The sequence below is a fragment of the Neofelis nebulosa genome, chromosome 2 (assembly GCF_028018385.1).
Source record: "Neofelis nebulosa isolate mNeoNeb1 chromosome 2, mNeoNeb1.pri, whole genome shotgun sequence".
Taxonomy (NCBI): domain Eukaryota; kingdom Metazoa; phylum Chordata; class Mammalia; order Carnivora; family Felidae; genus Neofelis; species Neofelis nebulosa.
The window spans coordinates 184,910,426-184,932,822 of NC_080783.1; the positions used below are offsets into that span (position 1 = coordinate 184,910,426).

At 38.5% G+C, this 22,397-nt stretch overlaps 1 protein-coding gene across 11 annotated transcripts in view; it reads left to right on the forward strand.

Annotated features, from left to right (window-relative positions):
• The window catches only part of STIL (STIL centriolar assembly protein), a 64,043-nt gene that overhangs the window by 19,866 nt on the left and 21,780 nt on the right, over positions 1 to 22,397 (forward strand). For 9 of the 11 annotated variants that reach the window (XM_058717464.1, XM_058717465.1, XM_058717467.1 and 6 more), the window contains 5 exons: positions 2,573 to 2,682; positions 6,942 to 7,056; positions 9,625 to 10,563; positions 16,094 to 16,259; positions 19,385 to 19,616. In XM_058717464.1, the coding sequence (XP_058573447.1) occupies positions 2,573 to 2,682; positions 6,942 to 7,056; positions 9,625 to 10,563; positions 16,094 to 16,259; positions 19,385 to 19,616 (1,562 nt within the window). Of the gene's footprint in view, positions 1 to 2,572; positions 2,683 to 6,941; positions 7,057 to 9,624; positions 10,564 to 16,093; positions 16,260 to 19,384; positions 19,617 to 22,049; positions 22,122 to 22,397 lie in introns of all 11 variants that reach the window. The other 2 variants (XM_058717472.1, XM_058717471.1) reach the window with 2 other exon arrangements.

The window sequence follows — 22,397 nt, forward strand, 5'->3', positions numbered from 1 at the left end:
ATTTTTTTAAATGTGTAGATATAACAAATGGTTTCTCACATTTGAAAGTCAGTGTTTAGGGGCACCTGAGTAGCTCAGTCATTTGAGCATCCAACTCTTGGTTTCAGCTCAGGTCATGATCCCAGGGTCATGGGATTGACCCCCACACTGGGCTCTGCACGGAGTATGGAGCCTGCTTAAGATTCTCTCTCCCCCTCCCTCTGCCCCTCTCCCCGACTTGTGTGCTGTCGCTTTCTGTCTTCCTCTCTCTGTCTCTAAAATTAAAGAAAGTCAGTGTTTATATATAATCCTAGGAATCAGAATAGATTGTTGCTATAGCTCATAAAACACATAAAAATACATCTAGGTGATTGTCACAGAAAAAGTAGATCTTTGAAACCATAAGTGTCATGATGTAAAAACATTCAAAGACCACTTTTCAGTAAAATGATTGATCGTCCTAGGTCTCAAACCAATAATAAAAAAAATTCTGGGAGCGCCTGTCTGGCTTAGTCAGAAGAGCATGCAACTCTTGATCTTGGGGTTGTGAGCTCAAGCCCCATGTTGGGTGTAGAGATTACTTAAATAAAACTTTTTTTTAAATTCTGTATTTTATTACAAAAATATTGAATATATTTAAATAATCGTGTTTTCGCTCTGATCTTATTTTGTGCCTTATTTATTTTTTTAAATGTTTATTTATTTATTTTTGAGAGAGGGAGGGTTAGAGAGGAGGAGACAGAGAATCCAAGCAGGCTCTCTGCTGTCAGTGCAGAACCCACAAACCATGAGATCATGACCTGAGCCAAAATCAAGAGTCAGATGCTTAACTGACTGAGTCACCCAGGCACCCTTTGTGCCTTCTTTAATTTATTTATAGGCTATCAGTTCATGAATCAAGTTTTTGTATTTTAATTATAAATATAATTATTTTAAGTGAGGTCTAATAATTTACTTCCATTTTAGAGACAAATATCATTTACTCATTCTTTATGTTATATCCTCAGTTCAGTTATTGGTAACTGATTATTATTGATTATTGAGTAAGTTACATAATACAGGTAATTAAGTTCTCGCTTTCATTTATGTAGCAGGGAAATGGACAGTTTAAAAAGGTTACATAAAAATAGAACTAACATGTTTAAGGAATTACACTTCTGGATATTTATCCAAAGGAAATGAAAACACAAACTTGAAAAGGTATTTGCACCCCCATATTCAGTGCAATACTATTTTACGGTAGCCAAGACATGGAAGCAACCTAAGTATCCGTATCCATTGATAGATGAATGGATAAAGAAAATGTGTACACACACACACACACACACACACACACACACACACACACACGGTGGAATGTTATTCAGCCATAAAAAAGAAATACTGTCATTTGTGACAACATGGTATTAGGCTAAGTGAAAAAAAAATGATCAAACGGTACTCATAGATACAGAAAACATATTGTTGCAATATGGTTTGGGGTGGGCAGAATGGGTGAAGAGAGTCAAAAGGTACAAACTTTCAGGGCGCCTGGGTGGCTTGGTCGGTTAAGCGTCCCAACTTCGGCTCAGGTCATGATCTCACAGTCCGTGAGTTCGAGCCCTGCGTCGGGCTCTGTGCTAACCGCTCAGAGCCTGGAGCCTGTTTCAGATTCTGTGTCTCCCTCTCTCTCTGCCCCTCCCCTGTTCATGTTCTGTCTCTCTCTGTCTCAAAAATAAATTTAAAAAGTTAAAAAAAAAAAAAATTTAAAAAAAAAGGTACAAACTTTCAGTTCTAAAATAAGACATGAGTATCTAACATACAGCATGTTGACTATATTTAATAGTATATATTTGAGAGTTGCTAAGACAGTAGATCTTAAAAGTTCTCAACAAAAGGCGGGGCACCTGGGTGGCTCAGTTGGTTAAGCGTCCGACTTTGGCTCAGGTCATGATCTCACAGTTTGTGAGTTTGAACCCTGCACTAGACTCTGTGCTGTCAGCACAGAGCCTGCTTCAGATCCTTTGTCTCCCTCTCTGCCCCTTGCACACACTCTTTGTTTCTCTCTCTCTCAAAAATAAACACTTAAAAAAAAGAAAGTTCTCAGCACAAGGAAAAAGAATTATAACTTTGTACGGTAATGGATGTTAACTAGACTTATTGTGAGCATTTTGCAATATATACAAATATCAAATCATTATGTTGTATGCCTGAAACTAATGTGATGTGTCTGTTATATCTCAACTTTAAAAACAATTTTTTTAAAAAGGTTACAGTAATAGAAATAAGTCTCCTACCTCCCATTGTTTCAGAGCTACTTTTCATTCATTCATTCATTCATTCATTCATTCATTTTGAGAGAGCAAGTGAGCATAAGAGTAGGAGTGGGGGAGGGGCAGAAAGAGAGAGAGAGAGAATCCCAAGCAGGCTCTGCGCCATCAGCACAGAGCCTGACTCAGGGCTTGAACCCACGAACCGTGACCTGAGCTGAAATCAAGTCAGAGGCTTAGCCGACAGCCACCCAGGTGCCCCTCAGAGCTACTTTTCATCTAAATAGAATTCTCTGTTGTTTCTATTTAAGTCAGCTCTCAAAGTATGCCCTTCTTTATTTCAGAATGTTGAACCTTCTGATAAAAAGTCAATCCATTTTGAACTGACTGCTGAAAGCCAAAATGCAGAAACAGAGTTTTTCAACAAAGTTTCCAAGAATCTTTCAATTAAAAGGTAAAAGATACTATTTTCATGTGTACTTTTTTTTATTATATTCATTAACTTTAATGAGTAATGAAAGTAACTCCCTAATCTGATGAAACTGATTGTATTATCTTATATCATAAGATGTCCATGCATTACTTCATACTCGGATGAAGTGACAACTTTAATGTAGTCGTCATTTGAGTTGCTTTATTACATAGGGGCAGGAAGTGTCAAATTATCTTGCTTAGGAAGAAGCTCCTGTTTTTGTTTAGTTTGCCTTCTGTTTGTTCTTCTCTGACTTGTAGTTTTAAACTTGGGCCTATCCGAGAAACTGTGGTAAAAAAACTTCTCTACCTAAAAAAGAAAATGCTCTTGGGGAGTATTAAGTGAATACTGGCTGTGATTTTTTGGGTCAGTATATACTTTTCCCAGTAAAAAAAAAAAGATACTCCATTGTATTAGGGTTCTCCAGAAAAACAAAACCAACAGGATGGAGAGAGAGAGAGAGAGAAGGACAGAGAGAGAGAGAGAAGGAGAGAGAGGGAGAGAGAGAGAGAAAGCTTTGTTTTATGGAATTGGTTCCTGCAGTTATGGAGGCTGAGAAGAGTTGCATTTAGAGTCCAAATGTCTGCTAGCAGAATTCCCTCTTCTTGCAGGGGGTCGTTCTTTGTTCTATTAAAGCCATCAGCTGACTGGATGAGGCCTGTCTACATTTTGGAGGATCATTTGCTTTACTTGGAGTCTAGTGACTTTAATGTTAATCTCGTCTAAAAATACCTTCATACAAACATCTATAATAACGATTGACCAAATATCTGGTTATTGTGGCCTAGCCAAGTTGACACATAAAATTAACCCTTCATATCCCTATCCCACCTTTCTCATGTATTCTCCTGTATGCCAGGTAATGTGCTAAAGATTGGAGATATGGTGGTATTAAAAACAGATACAGATTTCTTCCCTCATGAAATTTATAGTCCAGTGATGAAGTGTTGAATGTTCTCCATATTACTGGAGTCACATGCTCTACTGACTGAGCCAGCCAGATACCCCTACAAATGTTATTTTAACTTGCCCTCGTGGTTAATTTGTCCTTTTCTCAACGTTTTGAATATAACCTTAACCTGTCTTTGGGCCCCTTTATAATACTGTTTAGTATCTTGCATGCAAAACAGGAGGTGTAAGGTTCATTATAGGTTATTGCAGTGATTGAGAAAATGGCTTGACTTTTTTTATAGGACTCATTCATCACTTGATTCTGTAGGTGGAAATTAACTATGATACAATTTTAAAATAATTGCCAACTATACCAATTATTTATAGAGGTCACAACATAATAGTTGTGAGCTCAGTTTATGGTGTAAGATATCTGCATTCAAATCCTGGTTCTATACATCATTATTCCATCTGTAAAATGGGAATTATGACTGAATTTGTATTAGTTTCTGGTTGCTGCTCTAAGAAATTACCACAAACTTGCCAACTTAAAAACAATACAGATTTATTATTTTCTAGTTTGGAAGGTCAGAAGTCTGAGATGGTCTTTGAGGCTAAAGTCAAAGTGGTGAGAGGGCTGCATTCCTTCTGGAAGCTTTAGTAGAGAATCCATCTTATTCCCTTTTCCACCTTCTAGAGGCCATGCGCATCACTTGTCTGGTGGCCCCTTACTCTGTCTTCAAAGTTAGCAGTATAACATCTTCAAATCTCTCTCTGACTTCTTCTATCCTCACATCTTCTTCTCTGACTCTGACCCATTTGCCTCCATTGTATAAGGGCCCTTGTGATTACATTGAGCCTACCTGGGTAATCTAGGATAATCTTCATATCTCAAGATCCTTAACTTAATCACATCTGCAAACTTCCTTTTCCAAAGTGCGGTAAACATAGTTACAGGTTTTGAAGATTAAACAGATACCTGAGGTGTGCTCTCTCCATCTTTGGGCATTTTAACTTATCCTGGGAATAGGTTAGATCACCAGAAACCTATGTTCTTACAGGTTTTCAGGAATACCGTCACTGTCTTTTTAAGTCTTTATTCAAGATTTTATGGATTATTTATGGAAGAAAAAGCCAAATTTAGGAGACACTTATAATTTCTTTTTTTTTCTTCATTTTTTTCTTAAAGTTATTTACTTACTTTTGAAAGAGAGATTGAGAGCATAAGTTGGGGAGGGACACACAGAAAAGGGGAGACAATCTGAAGCAGGCTTCAGGGTCTGAGCTGTCGGAGCAGAGCCCCATGCAGGGCTCAAATTCACAAACCATGAGATCGTGACTGGAGCTGAAGTCGGACACTTAACAGACTGAGCCACCCCAGTGCCCCAATTTCTTTAACATTGTTTTTGAAAACGTTGCCAGTTTTCAACTCTGATCAGAGCTTTAGGAATGATCATTTTTAGATTTTAGGAAAATGTTCATCTCACCTAAAGAACTGATGATATAGTTATACAACATAAAGTTTTTTCTTTTTGCCTTGGGTCCTACAAAAGCTCAGAAATGGATTTTATTGCTCAATGTCAGAAATTTTATGTGTGTTTACATGTTTGTGTTACCACAAGTAAATATGTAGCAAATATTAATTCCTTGCCACAAACTCAGGTTTTCAAAAATGTTAACTTTTTTCTTTTTAAAAGTAATTGAACTTAATTTCTAATTTGACCACCCAATTGGTTATAGAAACCAAATTTCAGTAATTCAAATTCTGTTTGTCTTCTTTCCTCTGAGGTTATATGCAATTTGGAGGAATTAATGCTGTGCCAGTAGTAGTGTCGTGGGGTGACATGATTATCATCCATCCAAGCTGCCATCTGCTGAGATGTTTTCATTTGCGTCTGGTCTTTGGCAGTAGGTTTGTGCAGGCTTCTGCTGTGACCTCCTTACTCTAGTCAGGTCGTTGGTTCTCTGTCATGTCTGTGCTACCCTGAGGCACAGGGGATACAGTAATATTCTCCACGTCATTCTTGGGTGTAGGGGGAGAACTTTATGGGACTGAGTGCAGACCCTGCTGCTTAAACACACCATGCAGACATTCGGATTGTTTCATTGCAGCACCTTGGTGCAGAAAGAACTCTGTGTTTGCTTCTCCAGACCACCAGGGTTTAGGCAAAGGTCTCTTCTGCTGTCAGACCTCCTACCTGGGGGCTTCTTTGTGCTCCCTGACCAGAGAGACAGGATGTAGGACACTTTCTAGGGATTCCATCAATGTCTGTGCTCTTTTAGCTTCCTTCTGGCTTTTCTCTTCCCTGAACTCATCCTATTGAGACTTTATCTAGGATGCAAAAAAATCTGATGCATATAGTCTTCCAGATTTTATTTTAAACTCTAATTTTGGCTTTTGAAACTCAGTACTCAAAATCGTGTCTGTGTTCTATTGGGGCAGGCGGCTGTGACCCAATGACTACAACTGACTCAGTAGGAGGAGGCACCTCCTCCAAGCTCTCCCATCACAGCTATCAGTACGCAGGAAAGTGTAGTAGTTCTCTCTTAAGTTCCCTTTTTAACACAGTGTTTAATGCAGTGAGTGTACAGCTCTGTCACCAGATTATAATTCTTTTTTTAATTTGAGAGAGAGACTGTGCACACGTGCGCAGGGGAAGGACAAAGAATTTCAAGCAAGTGCCACACTCAGCACCGAGCCTGACAAGGGGCTCAGTCCCACGACCCTGAGATCATGACCTGAATCAAAACCAAGAATCAGATGCTCAACCAATGGAGCCACCCAGCCGCCCCTAAAGTTTTGCTATGGCAAGCCCTATGCCTTATTTATAACTACATTCCTCAAAGTGTTAATCGGAAGATGCTCAGTAACTGTTGATACATATATATTTAAAAAATTTTTTTAATGTTTATTTATTTTTGAGAGAGACAGAGCGCCAGCAGGGGAGGGGCAGAGAGAGAGGGAGACACAGAATCCAAAGCAGGCTCCAGGCTCTGAGCTGTCCGCACAGAGCCTGACGCAGGGCTCAAACCCACGAACTGTAAGATTATGACCTGAGCTGAAGACAGATGCGTAACTGACTGAGCCACCCAGGTGCCCCTGATATTTTGTAAACTTCCTGCGATCAGGCAAAGAGAGGTAGTTTATTAAGCATGAATCTGACTGCACCAGCTTTCCTAGGCAGCTAACACTGGCCCGAAAAAAAATAATTTGTGGTTGTCAAATACTAAATTAAATGATCCAGATACTACTATGGTTTATTAAAGGACTTTATTCACTTTCAAAAAGAAAGAACAAATGAACAAATAAGATTACTGAAGACTTTTCTTTATTCCCTTCTATTTTTTAGGTCTTCCCAAAAGTTATCTCCAGGGAAGATGCCAATAAATGATCATGACTCTGGTGTTGAAGATGAAGATTTTTCTCCAAGACCAATTCCTAGTCCTCATCCTGTGAGTCAGAAGGTATCACTGATCTTATAAAGAGCCCACCTATTGTTTAGAAACCGAAAATCTCTTCATGTTAAAGAATTCAATAATATTACCTGAAACTTATTTAATTTTTATTCTAAGATGTATCTAGCTATATATCAATGTGACTATATCTATATATATAGATACAGATATTTCTCACAAGTATGTGTAATTATTGTATGCGATATATATACATATGTGTGTACATATTGTAATAAGTACCTTTTATTACTACTTCCAGAGAATACTGAGGCACAGATTGGTTAAGTACCTGCCCAGTATTAAACAACTAGTAAGTAGTAAAATTGGAATTCAGTAAAGCTAGTAGTTCAGGAGGTTTGGTTTCAGAACCTGGTGCTTTTAAAAAACCCATGTAGGCTCAACATTCTGTACTACCACCAGAACTTGACAGTGATTCTTATTAACCAAATCTGAGAAAACATGATACTTGATTTTGGAGATTGCTAATCTGTCATAATTTTTTGATTGTAGAATTGTTGTGCCTTAATTGGACTAATTACTTATTAGAAGAAAGTAGGTGAGGGACAGAAAGAAAGGGAGAGAGAGAATCCCAAGCAGGCCCTGCACTATCAGTGCAGAGCCCGGCATAGGGCTGGATTGCATGAACTCTGTGATCTTGACCTGAGGCGAAAAAAAGTCAGGGGCGCCAGGGTGGGCTCAGTCAGTAAAGACACTGACTTCGGCTCAGGTTATGATCTCATGGTTCGTTAGTTCAAGCCCCATGTGGGACTCTGTGTGGACAGCTCAGAACCTGGAGCCTGCTTTGGATTCTGTGTCTCCCTCTCTCCCTGCCCTCCCCTGCCCATGTGTGCGCTTTCTCTCTCTCTCTCTCTCTCTCTCTCTCTCTCCCTCCCTCCCTCCCTCCCTCTCTCTCCCCCTCTCTCTCTTTATAAAAAATAAATAAACGTTAGTGGCGCCTGGGTGGCTCAGTCAGTTAAACATCTGACTTTGGCTCGGATCATGATCTCATGGTTTGTGGGCTCGAGCTCCGCATCAGGCTCTGCACTGACAGGTTGGAGCCTGGAGCCTGCTTCACATTCTGTGTCTCCCTCTCTCTCTGACCCACCCCCCCCCCCCCCACTTTGTGCACTCTGTCTCTTTCTCTCAAGAACAAATAAATGAACATGATTTTAAGAATAATAAATAGGGGGGCGCCTGGGTGGCGCAGTCGGTTAAGCGTCCGACTTCAGCCAGGTCATGATCTCGCGGTCCGTGAGTTCGAGCCCCGCGTCAGGCTCTGGGCTGATGGCTCGGAGCCTGGAGCCTGTTTCCGGTTCTGTGTCTCCCTCTCTCTCTGCCCCTCCCCCGTTCATGCTATGTCTCTCTCTGTCCCAAAAATAAATAAAAAACGTTGAAAAAAAAAAATTTTAAAAAAAAAAAATAAAAAAAAAATAAAAAAAAATAAAAAAAAGAATAATAAATAGGGGCGCCTGGGTGGCTCAGTTGGTTAAGCGGCCGACTTCGGCTCAAGTCATGATCTCATGGTCCGTGAGTTCGAGCCGCGCGTCGGGCTCTGTCCTGACAGCTCAGAGCCTGGAGCCTGTTTCAGATTCTGTGTCTCCCTCTCTCTGACCCTCCCCCGTTCATGCTCTGTCTCTGTCTCAAAAATAAATAAACGTTAAAAAAAAAAATCATTAAAAAAATAAATAAATAAATAAACATTAAAACATTGAAAAAAGAGAGAAAGAGTTGTACACTTAACCAACAGCCATCCAGGTGCCCCAGGAATGGGAAAGATTTTTAAAAATTACTATCAAATTATAACCAAATTTACCACAGCGAGTATTGTTTACTTTTTTCTGCTCTTCCAATTACTAGTTGGTATTGATAAAAAGAACAGTGAATAATTTTACTTAGTAGAAAAATATTCTGAAATATTTATTGAAAGATCTTTTATTACCTAAGATACAGAAACATTATTTGCTACTAGATCTATTACAGCATTCTGCCAGCGATAATTTTTTTTATGGGGAGAGGGTAAAAAAAAAGTCTATTATCGGGGCGCCTGGGTGGCGCAGTCGGTTAAGCGTCCGACTTCAGCCAGGTCACGATCTCGCGGTCCGTGAGTTCGAGCCCCGCGTCGGGCTCTGGGCTGATGGCTCGGAGCCTGGAGCCTGTTTCTGATTCTGTGTCTCCCTCTCTCTCTGCCCTCCCCCGTTCATGCTCTGTCTCTCTCTGTCTCAAAAATAAATAAAAAATGTTGAAAAAAAAAAAAAATTAAAAAAAAAAAAAAAAGTCTATTATAAAAACAGTTTCCCATATTGTGTTATGTGATTTAAGCAACAATAATCAGTGTTCCAATAAAAGGAATTCCATTGTTAAGTAAGTTTGTTAGGGCAGGGACCTTGTTTATTTTCCTCACAGTTACATTCCTAGTGCTGGCACGTAGAAGATGCCCAGAAAATATGTGTCAACTGTCTAAATAAAGAATAAACACTTTTTAATAAGTAACTGGATATAATTTGGAAAATATTAGTGTGAAGAAAGTGAGGCATCCTAAAAAATACTTTCCTTCTTTCATTTATTTCCCATTTATAGATTTCTAAGATCCAACCATCAGTTCCTGAACTTTCGCTTGTGTTGGATGGCAATTTCTTAGAATCAAATCCTCTTCCTAAGCCATTGGAAATGGTGAATAATGAAAACCCTTCTTTGTTGATTAACCACTCTGAACACTTGGATCCATTGCAACCCCAGCTTTACGATGACGAACACAACCTAGAAGCTAAAGCTGGAGAGCCTTCCTTGAGAGGGTTACCAAATCAGTTAACCCAGAGCACTGTTCCTTTAAGACATGGCGAAGTAAGACAATCATCTACCTGTAAAAAAGGGAACCCCCATAACAGGAACAGTGGTAAACCATCTTCTCTTAATGGGCCATCTCCTGATACAAATTTACACAAAGAAGAATATCTTATAGGATCCTCCACATTTAATTCCAAGCAGTCTTCTCTTGCCTCACAGACCCACCCACACAATTTTGTTTTTTCATCCTGTAATTCAGGAAGACCAATGGAACTTCAGATACCTACTCCACCACCACCATCTTACTATTCTACAAATGTCTGCAGTTGTTGTCAGCATCACGGCCATATTCAGTATAGTCCAGTAAATTCTTGGCAAGGAATGAATACAGTGGGGTCCATTCAAGACCTCCAGTCTGAAGCCCTTCACAAACATTCGTTATTTCACCCAGGTGGATGTCCAGCTCCGTACTCTAATGCATTCTGTGCTTCAAGTAGTCCTATAGCCTTGAGACCCCAGGGAAGCACGGGTGGTTGCCCTCCCCACAGCACTGTGGAACCATCGCCTGTGGCAAGACTGCCTTCACACGTGGACGCATGTAACCCACGGCCCTGTGCAGTGTGCACACACACACCCAAGACCGGGCCAGATAATGGAATGATGGGACTGTCTCCGGATGCATATAGGTTCCTCACAGAACAGGACAGACAGCTGAGACTGCTTCAGGCACAGGTTTGCAAGCTTTCTTACTTCTTCTAAGTTCTTGGTATTAATATGATTACTTAAAAATAACTGGCAATTCTTCAGTAATTACATTTTATGGAGTAAAACTGTAGAATATCAGGGGTGCCCAGGTGGCTCCATTGGTTGAGTGTCTGACTCTTGATTTCTGCTCAGGTCAGTCTCCTGATTCGTAAGTAACTTAGAGCCCCCCCATTGGGGTCTGTGCTGATGGCTCAGAGCCTGCTTGAAATTCTCTTTCTTCTCTCTCTTTGCCCCTCCCCTGCTTGCTCTCTCTGTCTTTCAAAATAAATAAACATTAAAAAAAATTGTAGAATATCAGAACTAGAAGGAAACTTGGAAAGTGGATTCTAGTTCCTGTTGTTTACAGATAAATGCAAAAGGGATTAGAGAGAGTATACTTTAGACAATGACACATTGCTAGTTAGGAGTAGAACCAGGAGTAGAAAGCAGGCCTTTTCTTCTCTGCCTGGTGTGTATCCTAACCTACAATATAACTGCATTTTTCTTTTCATTTGTTGCCTCTAACAGAAAGTCTATGTAATTTACTAGACCTTGGTATACCACTAGATATAAAGCCTGCACAATGGATTCTGATGTGTCTCTAACTTGTCAACCCTGTAGTATGTTTAATAAGTTTCAGCCAGTGTACCTTTCAAGAGTAGTTCTGGAACATCTTCTGTGTATCTATACTAGATGGATTTCATTCACTATATTATGAAATGCTTCCTTTCTTCAGGCATTTATGGCAGTTTTTAGTCTTTTAATTATATTACACCATTCAGTCTTGTGCCGTTTTTTTTTTTTTTTCCTTTCCTTACTGGCACCTTTCTTCCACATATGTACCCCAAATCCCCTACCATCTTCCTTCCCGTTCCCATGAGTATGAATGAAAACAACCTGAAATATATTCTTCTATACTTCTTCCATCATCCTATAACTATGCAAATATATGTATAATCGGCATTATATGCATGTATGATTTTTTAACATCTTTGTTTTGTAAAGTTGTTTTGCATTTTGCAAAAACAAAAAAAGGTAATGATATATAAAAAATTCTGCTTAAGGATACCTGGCTAGCTCAGTCAGAAGAGCATGGGACTCTTGATTTCAGGGTCATGAGTTCATGCCCCACATTGGGTGTAGAGATTACTTAGATAAGTAAACTTAAAAATAAATATATAAATAGGGGTGTCTGGGTGGCTGAGCTGGTTAAAAGACTCTTGATTTTGGCTCAGTTCATGATCTTTCATTTCTGAGGCCAAGCCCTGTGTTGGGCTCCATTCTGGCAGTGTGGGGCCTGCTTGGGGTTCTCTCTCTCTCTCTCTCTCTCTCTCTCTCTCTCTCCTTTCCCCCCCTTGCATGCTTGTGCATGTGCTCTCTCTCTCTCTCTAAGTAAACTTTTTAAAATAAATAAAATACAAATAAATAAAAATGCTGCTTAAAAATGGTATAGATGAGACACTTGAGAAAAATGTAGTTTTGCTGTTTTTTAAACCTAGGTAAATTCTCTGAAGTTGTAAAATATAAGCTTGATTTTTATAAATCCTTACAGATATTTGGCAGAAATTTTAATGTAGCTAAATGTTTCAGCTTGAGATTCTCCCTTTCTCTCTTTCTTTCTCTCTTTTCACCCCTTTCCCCTGCTCACACGCTCTCTCTTAAATAAAAAATGAGTATCAGTCATAAGTAGAAATTGTTTTAATTTGCACTATATTATTATAATCAAGATTGATCATTTTATTATTTATTGGCTATTTTTTCTTTGTATAAAGTCTGTCATTTACCCATTTTAGGTTTTTTTCTAATTAAATTTTTTTTTTTTTTAAATTTTTTTTTCAACATTTTTTATTTATTTTTGGGACAGAGAGAGACAGAGCATGAACGGGGGAGGGGCAGAGAGAGAGGGAGACACAGAATCGGAAACAGGCTCCAGGCTCCGAGCCATCAGCCCAGAGCCTGACGCGGGGCTCGAGCTCACGGACCGCGAGATCGTGACCTGGCTGAAGTCGGACGCTTAACCGACTGCGCCACCCAGGCGCCCCTCTAATTAAATTTTTAAGAGCTCATTGTATATTGAGGAAATTGATTTTTTATCATATGTATGTGGTAAGCATTTCTTACAGTTTGTGTTAAATGTTTTGTGTTTTAACCATTTGTTTGTACAGAATATTCCAGTTTAGATATAATTAGATTTATCATTTTCTTTTTGGGTGTTAATTATGTTTAGAAAGCCCTTTTCTCTTCCAGATTGTAAAAAATATATTCCTCATCTTCTCTCCCCCTTCAGAATTATATTTTTTGCTTTATTTTGATATAAGAGATTTTTCCCTTTTTAATAATCAGATAACTGGCCTCATATATTTATTGAATAATGGATCTTTTGTTAATGATTGGAGATGTATTTTTTTATAATAGAAGTACCATGTATTTGTATCTATTTCTGTACCATATTCTCCATTGATTTGCCTGTCTATTCCAGCACCAGTACTATTTAGTTAATTACTATAGCTTTATTATCAAGTGTTTCTTGTGTGATTTCTCTAAACCTCACTCTTCTCATCTGTGAATTGGGAGCAGTGATTGCTATTACATGTAGATTTGATGGTTAAATGAGTTTATGTGTGTGTGTGTATGTACGTGTATCAAGTGGTTAGTGTAGGACCTGACTGTAGTCAGCAGTCAAAAAGTTACAACTATTTTATTTGTCTCTTAATCCTTACGACTACTTTAGCTTTAGGTGATATTGAAGCTCATAGTGGTTAAAAAGCTTATCCAAAAGGTAGCAGAGTAGGATTTAAACTTACATCATGACACCAAAGTCTATGCTACAAACCACTATAAGTACATAGGCTATTTTGTATTATTAATGCAGGCTGTATTTCTACCTATCTTGATAATTTGTGGATAAGTTATATTTTCTTATATTAGTAAAGTTAATTTGCTGAAATAAGTGAGACGAATTAAACACATTAGTGTAATTTACAGGGAAGTAGAAAATCACAGTGTTTAAAAAGTGTGGCTCTTCCACTCCTAAGTATATACCCAAGAGAAATGTAAAAATATGAGCACATAAAATCTTACAGACAAATGTTCATAGTAACATTATAATAGCTAAAAGTGAAAGCAACTCAATGCCCATCAACTGATGAATGGATAAACACACTGTTACATATCCACACACAGAATATTATTCAGCCACAAGGTATTGGTAGATACAACAACATGGATGAACTTTGAAAATGTTACACTAAGTAAAAGAAGCAAAATACAAGGCCACATATTATGTGGTTTCATTTATATCAGATGTTTAGAATAGGCAAATATGTGGAGACAGAAAGTAAATTAGTGGTTGCCAGAGGCTAGGGATGGGCAATAGAGAGTGACTGCTAATGGTTACAGAGTTTTTTCAGGGGATTGATGAAAATGTTCTAGAATTAGATGGTGGTGATGGTTGCAAACTTGTGGTGGCTTTACTAAAAAATACTGAATTGTATACTTTAAAGGGATGAGTTTTAAATGGTATGTGAATTCTATTTCAGTTTTAAAAGGAGTAAAGAAGACTTGGTGTTTGAACCTTAGCATTGCTACTTATTAGTTACATGTTCTGAGCAAGTGACTTTATTTTTAATTTCTCAAGTTTTTTATCTGTAAAGTGTGTTTAATAGTAGCACATTCTTGAGATGCATGGGTGGCTCAGTTAAGCATCCGACTCTTGGTTTCGGCCCAGGTTGTGATCTCACAGTTTTGTGGGTTTGAGCCCTGTGTCAGGCTTGTCTCTCTGCCTCTCCCCCACTTGTGCTGCTTTGTCTCTCTCAAAATAAGTAAACTTAAAATAGTAGTACGTTCTTGGGGCACCTGGGTGGCTCAGTCAGTTAAGTGTCCAACTCTTGGTTTCAGCTCAAGTCATGATCTCATGGTTCATGAATTCGAGCCCTGTGTTGGGTTCTGTGCTGACAGTGTGGAGCCTGCTTGGGATTCTCTTTCTCCTTTTCTCTCTGCCCTTCCCCTTCTCATGTGAGCACTCTCTCTCTCTCAAAATAAATAAACTTAAAAAAAAAATGTCATTTAAAAAATAGTAGTACATTCTTCATGGGATGGTTGTATTAATCATATATAAACACTCTTAATACAGTATCTTGTAAACAGGAAACAGTAAGTGTTCACTACTGTTATTAATAATTTCAGTTGTGAGGTACCTGAGTGGCTCAGTCTGTTAAGCATCTAACTTTGGCTCAGGTCGTGGTCTCGCAGTTCGTGGCTTCGAGCCCTGCGTTGGGCTTGCTGTTGGCAGTGCACAGCCTGCTTTGGACCCTCTGTCCCCTCTCTTTCTGCCTCATCCCCCTTGCACTCTCTCAAAAATAAATAAACATTAAAAAAAAACTAATAATTCCAGTTTAGCACAGCCAAACATGGGCTATTCTGGTTAACCTTTATAAGAAGAGCCTTGTGTAAAAATGTTGAATATTTGGTTAAGTGTAGCTCTTATCTTACTTTTGATTTGTAGGTGGAATAGGAATGAAATTTTTATTATTTATTTATTTAAATGTTTATTTTTGAGACAGTGAAAGAGTGGGAAGGGGCAGAGAGAGAGGGAGACCCAGAATCCGAAGCAGGCTCCAGGCTCCAAGCTGTCAGCACAGAGCCTGATGCAGGACTTGAACTCATGAACCATGAGATCACGACCTGAGCCAAAGCTGGACCCTCAATTGACTAAGCGAACCAGGCACTCTTGAAATATTTATTTGAAGTCCTAACATTTAGGCTTTTTCACACAAGTTTAAAGTTATGAATGTCAATCTAAATACCTTCATGTTTTTACTTTTTTTGGTTTATTAATTTTTTTTTTTTTTTTTTTTTTTTAAGTAATCTCTGCACCCAGCATGGGGCTTGAACTCACAACCCCGAGATCAAGAGACACATGCTCTTCCGACTGAGCCAGCCAGGTGCCCCTGTGTTTCACTTTTAAATTTATGCTTAGCCACGGGACACCTGGCTGGCTCAGTCAGTAGAGCATGCAACTCTTGATCTTGGGGTTATAAGTTTAAGCCCCACGTTGGGCCTGGAGTTTACTTTAAAAGAAATAATAAAAGTGTGCCTGAGTGGCTCAGTGGGTTGAGTGTCCAACCCTTGATTTTGGGTCAAGGCATGATCCTCACGGTCATGAGATCGAGCCCCATGTTGGGCTCCTCGCTAGGAGTGGAGCCTGCTTAAGATTCTCTCCTGTTCCTTCTGCCCCTGCCCTGCTTGCTCACACTCACTCTGAAAAACTAAAATAAATAAATAAATAGTAAAATAAAATAAAATTTACATTTAGCCCACTTAAGTGGGTCTTAATAATGAAGGATAGTGATTTCTGCATTGAATAAGTTTTATGGTATGATCTAACTGAAATGTGAAAAAAATCTAGTTAAAAGCCACTTATTTGTAATTGGGACACTTTGTAATTCATTTTTAAACTCCACTGCAATTTGGTGATTACTTCCATGGCCAGTTTAAAATGTGTTGTTAATTGATACAGATTCAGCGTTTATTGGAGGCACAGTCTCTGCAGCCCTGTTCCCCTAAGACAACCTCTGTTGAAAACACGGCACAAGCAGCAAGACAGATGGAGCTGGTTTCCATGGAAGCACAGTCTTCTCCTGGCTTGCACATGAGAAAAAGTGTGAGCATTGCTGTGAGCACAGGTAATTGTTTTTTTATTTGGAAGGAATTTTAAAAAATGCTTTTCATATCTACTTTTAAAATTTTGATGTTGAAATTGGTGCATGGTACAAATAGAACGAAAACCAGGGTGATGAGAGTATCACTTATTTAATTTAAGTCTTTGTGTAATTTTACTCTTCATGAAAGAGAACTGTATTTGAAAACAAATGTGAAACCACATGACATCATACATAGTATTTGATACATTCCTAGGCTGGACCCAATTCTTGTAAGAAAAATCATCTGTGGTTTGAGGGATCAGGGAAAGTTTTTTTCATCTATGCGGTGTTACTGACTCTGGGCCTTGAAGGGTATGTAGGATTTTAGTAGGTGGAATTGAGAGATGGCAGAATAGGGTGGGTAGAGAAAATAGTATGGGCACAGTGAGAAAACACAGGCTCTGAATTGTCTAGTACTGTAATATTTTATGGAGAGCCTTTATTACATCTTTTAAAAAGGAAAGTCTCCTTTATTTGGTATGCATCATTGAAGGTCTTTTTAAAAAATCAATTAATAATGTAAATGATGTATATTTCTTTGCGTGTTTGCTCATCACCAGACCCTTTGAGATCTTTAAGAATGTCTTCAAGAGTGTCCCCAAGATCTAGCAAGATGCCTATTAGTACATAGAGTGATGGTGACAATAATGAAGAGAAAGAGTTGTGCAGGGTGTTAATAAGATTTGGTAACTAATTGGATGTGGCAGTGGAGGAGGTGTAGGATTCAAAAGTACTCCTGCTAATTGCAGTGTAATACCCTGGTTTGGATCCTGGAACAGAAAAAGGACATTAGTGGAAAAATTGGTGAAATTCAAATAAAATCTGGAGATTTTTGTCATGCACCAACGTTGGTTTCTTGATTTTGAAAAATGTGCCATAAGATGGCACAGGGGAAACTGGGTGAGGAGAGTGTACAGGAACTCTGTATTATCATCTCTATCAATCTAGACCTATTCTAATATTGAAAGTTTATTAAGGATGAAAATAAAAGTTATCCTAGGATTTTCAGCCTAGATGACCTAGGGAAGCAGGGAAGAGAGGATGAGTTCAGTGTAAATACCTGTTGCATTTGAGCTGCTTTTGGAAATGAAGATGGTGATACTCAAACATCAGAAGAGTGGAGGTGGGCTGATGACCTAAGACTTGGAAAAGTAGCAGATGGAGATTTGAGCTGGAAAGTAAAGATTTGAGAGGGAGAAAAAAGAAAGAAGGCAGATTTCTGTATTCTATTTCTGAACCCATTTGTTAACTATCCACGTGGAGGGGAGCACGGAGGGAGGGGAGCAAGAACCTCATGTACAGTAAGTCAGTTATTACTGAATATTAGTCAAGATTCTTTGGCTGCAAGTAATATAAACCACTTTTAAATAATTTAAGCAAGGAAGGGGAATTTACTGGAAGGATATGAGGATGTTTCGTGAAAACCAAGGCCAAGAATGGGGCTGGACTTCAGGAAAAAACTAGAACTGGAAACTGGAATACCATTAGGACTGTTCAGCTATTGTGTGTGGCTGATTTACTCATTCTTTCTTCACTGCTTTGCGTCTTAAAATACAGCTCACCCAAAGCTCCAAAGGGTATGTGTTACACAAACCAGGTTACTGTCTTCAGTCTTGTTTCAAATTGCAGAGAACCTGAATGGCCTAGTTTGGATTAGGGTTTAATCCCTGGTTCAGCGGTAAGAGGGGTGAGAAGCACATAATAGGAACATGTCTTTTGGAGTCCTACCTTTGTTAATTGCAGGGGTGGTAGTCCCCAGAGAAAGTGTGTGTGTGTGTGTAATGTAGAGGGGTGGTGGACAAGGAGCTGCGGGTATCATGAGCTAACCAAACGTACATAGATAGCAAACATCTATGTTTGCTCCTATATAACTCTCTACTTACTATATTACAGTTGCTTCTCATCCATAAGCTTTGGGGATCTGAAACACTACCTTATTCACTATTGTATCTCATTAGTTAACATGATGCCTGAATCATGTGTGCTGAATAAGAGATCATTGAATGAAGTCATTTACATGTTTAAATTTACATTCTGAAATTATTTTCAAACTGCATAGATTCATATTCAGTAATTCAGCTTGGATGATCTAGGGTGGTTATTACTTATATGCAGAAAAATGCGTTATTAATAATCATTAGAGTAAGTGACTTTTAGAAATATGTTTCTTCTACAATGATACTTAGTTTCCTGAAGGTATATATTGATAAATATTCCAGAAGAGTAGCAGCACTCATGTAACTTTTTTATAATTGTCCTTTCTTAAGACAGGTTTTAATGTTTTATGAATACAAAATTAAATCATTCATTTATTAATTTATTATTTTTTTTAATCGCCCAGGTTGACCCTCAAAGTAGAAACCATTTTGACTTGGATGTACTTTTTGATTTTAACTATTTCTTTAAGTCATTATGCATAGCAGTATTTCCCAAGTTGTGGAATGCATACCACTCAGATTCAAAAGATAATTTGGGATGGTTTAAAGATGAATGTTTTATATTTTGTAGATACATTTATTCTTAAGAGTATTGGAAAAATACAGCACATCAAATCTGTGGTTTCACAGAAATGGTGAAGCTAGGTAAAAATAAAGTGAGTTGATTTAAAGAAAAGCAGTAAGCCAATAAGAGTAAATGTAAATAGTTCTGCAAATAATTGTGCAAATGCTCCATAAAGTTTGGGAAACATTTGATTCTTAATACTTGCCTGATATGCCCCTGAGTAGTCTCATAAATACCGTGTTTAAGGATAAAAATCACAGAGCCTAGGAATTTGTATTTATATTATTTTCCCTTGTTTTTCATAACAGCAGTTTTCAGTACACATACGTACACCCCAAATCATATTCAGAACCTTAATATGTGGAACACATCATTTGAGAGCCACACATCTTGAAGAGAGGGCCCAGAATGTACCCTTTACCTTTGTGCACCAGTTTTCTGTCTTTTCACCTAACCTCTTTATGGCATTTCTGAAAAAAATATAATCTGAAGACATTTCTAGGTAATAGTGTTAAAATAATAGAGTTAGTCTTAGAGGTTTGTCAGAGGTTTATTTTTATAGTAGAATATTTGTTTCAGTATCTGGCTCATCATTTAACCTCTAGGTGCCAGCTTGTTTTGGAATGCAGCAGGCGATGGTCAAGAGCCTGAATCTCAGCTGAGGCAAGATGATACAAAGATTTCCAGTGAGGACATGAATTTTTCTGTTGATATTAATAATGGAGTCACAAGTCCTCCAGGTAGTGCATCTTCATTAAAAGCAGTTGATATTCCCAGCTTTGAAGAGAGCAACATTGCTGCGGAAGAAGAATTTAATCAGCCACTTTCTGTATCCAAGTAAGGTGTCTTCGATTCAGTATTCATCCTCCTGTTTTTCTTTTTAAATTCTAATATTCTTTTGGTGTTCTAACTCAGAAACTTTGTTTTGTAAATGGTATTTTCAGCTGTAGTGGCTCTCCTTAGATGGTTCTTATGTAATCGACAATTCTGACTCTTCTAGAACCATTCCCAGATGTCAATCTTTGGTTGTGTTACAATCTAGCTGAATCAGAACATCTGAAGAAAATTTCAGGAATACATATGCCTAGGCCTCACTGTAGATTCTGATAGCTAGATCCCAGATGGAGATGGGCCCTGAATTTTGTGAATTTTTAAAGATTCTGCATATTGCAAAAATTTATATATCTATGAATTTATTTTTGTAAGATACAGACTGGGTGTTTATATATGAAATGTTATCTGAGATTTACTTCAAAATAATCTGGTGGGAGATGAAATGGCTAAGGGGATAATTGGAATAAGATTGGTTGCAAGTAGCAAATATACAAAAGTTGCAAGTTGCAATATACAAAACTGTGTATAATAGTTTGTTATACTATTCTCTTGTGTTTGAAATTTTTCATTATGAATTTTTTTTTTTTTTTTTTATTAAACAAGGATTTCAAAGTAACTTAAGATCCTCAGGAAAATAGGAAACAAATTCAAATATCTTTGAGCTTCTGATATGTGCTGCCATAGAATGAAGCCCTAGAGATGAGCAGTAGGTCAGGAAAAGCTGCTAACTTAATGGAATTTTCATGACTTAAAAGAGACAAACAATAACCATATAAGTAACACATAATTTAATGTCATATAATGATTACTGCTCTGAAGAGAATAAACCAGGGAGGCGCCTGGGTGGCTCAGTTGGTTGAGCGTCTGACTCCTGTTTTCTGCTCAACTCATGATCTCACAGTTCATGAGATCAAGCCCTGCATCAGCCTTTGTGCTGACAGAGCAGAGCTTACTTAGGATTCTCTCTCCCCTCTCTCTCTGCCCCTCCCCCTGCTCATGCACATGCTCTTTCTCTCTCTCTCAAAATAAATAAATAAACATTAAAAAGAAAAAAAGAACCAGGGTTATTAAGTGGAGTGTGACTGGGATGGTGGCATGGGAGTGAGGGATATATTAAGTAGGGCATGGTGAAGGAAGCCTTTGCTGAGGGATAACATCTGAACAGTGCCTAATATGATGAGAAGGAGCCAGCCATGAGAACATCTGAAGAGTGTTCCAGGTGGAGGAAATAGCAAGTGTAGACCTTGAGGTATGCATGAGCTTGACTGTTCAAGAAACAATTAGGAAAGCCGTTGTGGCTATGATGGGGTTCTTGAGCAAACGGCTAAGAAAGAATTCTTGAGGCCTCTTTGGTGCAAAGGGGTGATTTAATTACAGCAGCAGGACAGAACCTGTGGGCAGAAAGAGCTGCACTGGGGTTGTGAGGAGTGACTGATTATATACTTTTAAGTTAGTGGGGTTAGGGATAGCGTAGTTTCTAAGGAATTTGAAACCAAGGCTTTCAGGACCTTGAGGGGCTAGCTACTGTTAAGACAAGGCTACTCTTATTTTTAGTCTTTAATAACACAAAAACATTAAGGAAGTAAGGCAGCCATGAGTTGCTTGAGGAAGGTCACACTCTGCAGGTTTCAGTTGTCTATCAGGGGGCTGCAAGCTGTAAAGAGATTTAACTTATGTTACATTTCTCTTGCCTTTGTTTCTCTCATCAGCAGATATGGTGACCGAGGGAGAGAGAGCTTAGGAACTGTGGTCAGAGATACAGGCAGGAACCAAATTATGTGGGGGCTTTGCATTATGTAGAAAGGAGCTTTGAATTTACTCCATGCTTATTAAAGCCTGGGTGTATTTTAGACAATAGAGTAGTGTGATCTGATTTTTTTTTTTTTTTTTTTTTTACCGTTTATTTATTTTTGAGAAACAGAGGGACAGAACTTGAGCAGGAGAGGGGCAGAGAGAGAGAGGGACACAGAATCTGAAGCAGGCTCCAGGCTCTGAGCTGTCAGCACAGAGCCCCATGCAGGACTTGAACCCACAAACTGCAAGATCATGACCTGAGCCGAAGTCAGACACTTAACTGACTGAGCCACCCAGGCGCCCCTGATTTTTCGTTTTTTAAATAGCTGTTTTGTGTCAAATGAACTAAAGGTGTTTAGAATGGAAGTAGGGAAACCAGTTAGTATAGTCAAGGCCAGAGGAGGTGAAGGCACTTGGACTTGTGGAAGTGCCGGAAGGGATCAGGTGTAGAATACATAGAGTGCATCTTGACAGTAGAGGAATGATGTAGGTGTAACACACCACATGCAACAGCAGTTAAAAGAGGTGAATTTGGTGGTGGGATGGTGTGGGGCAGACAGTTGGTTATTTTTTTAAATTATAAGCCTTGTGATAATATTTGACATTTTTAATTATTCTGATTACTGTATTCTGTGTCTTTAGAACTCGACCTAGTGTATGGTTCCCCATGTTACCTACTTCATATGAGTTCTGTGATAGAAAGAGCAATTTAAGGTGAGCCCCGAGATAAATCCACATTTTATTTGGACTAATTATAGAAACAGAACAAAGGAATGAACTATGGTTATCCTTATTTCTCCTTCTGGACTTCTGTAAACTGCAGACTTCTTTCTAGCATTATGGGTGTCTTCCTCCTGAAATAGTTTCTAAGTCAAAACTTTAAACATCTCCAATCCAATGTGGTTTTTAACTTTTGAAACATATCTCAGTTAATTAGTAGAATGTTAGTTAATTGCTTTTTCAGAGCAGTTAATCAGCTCTATTGATTCC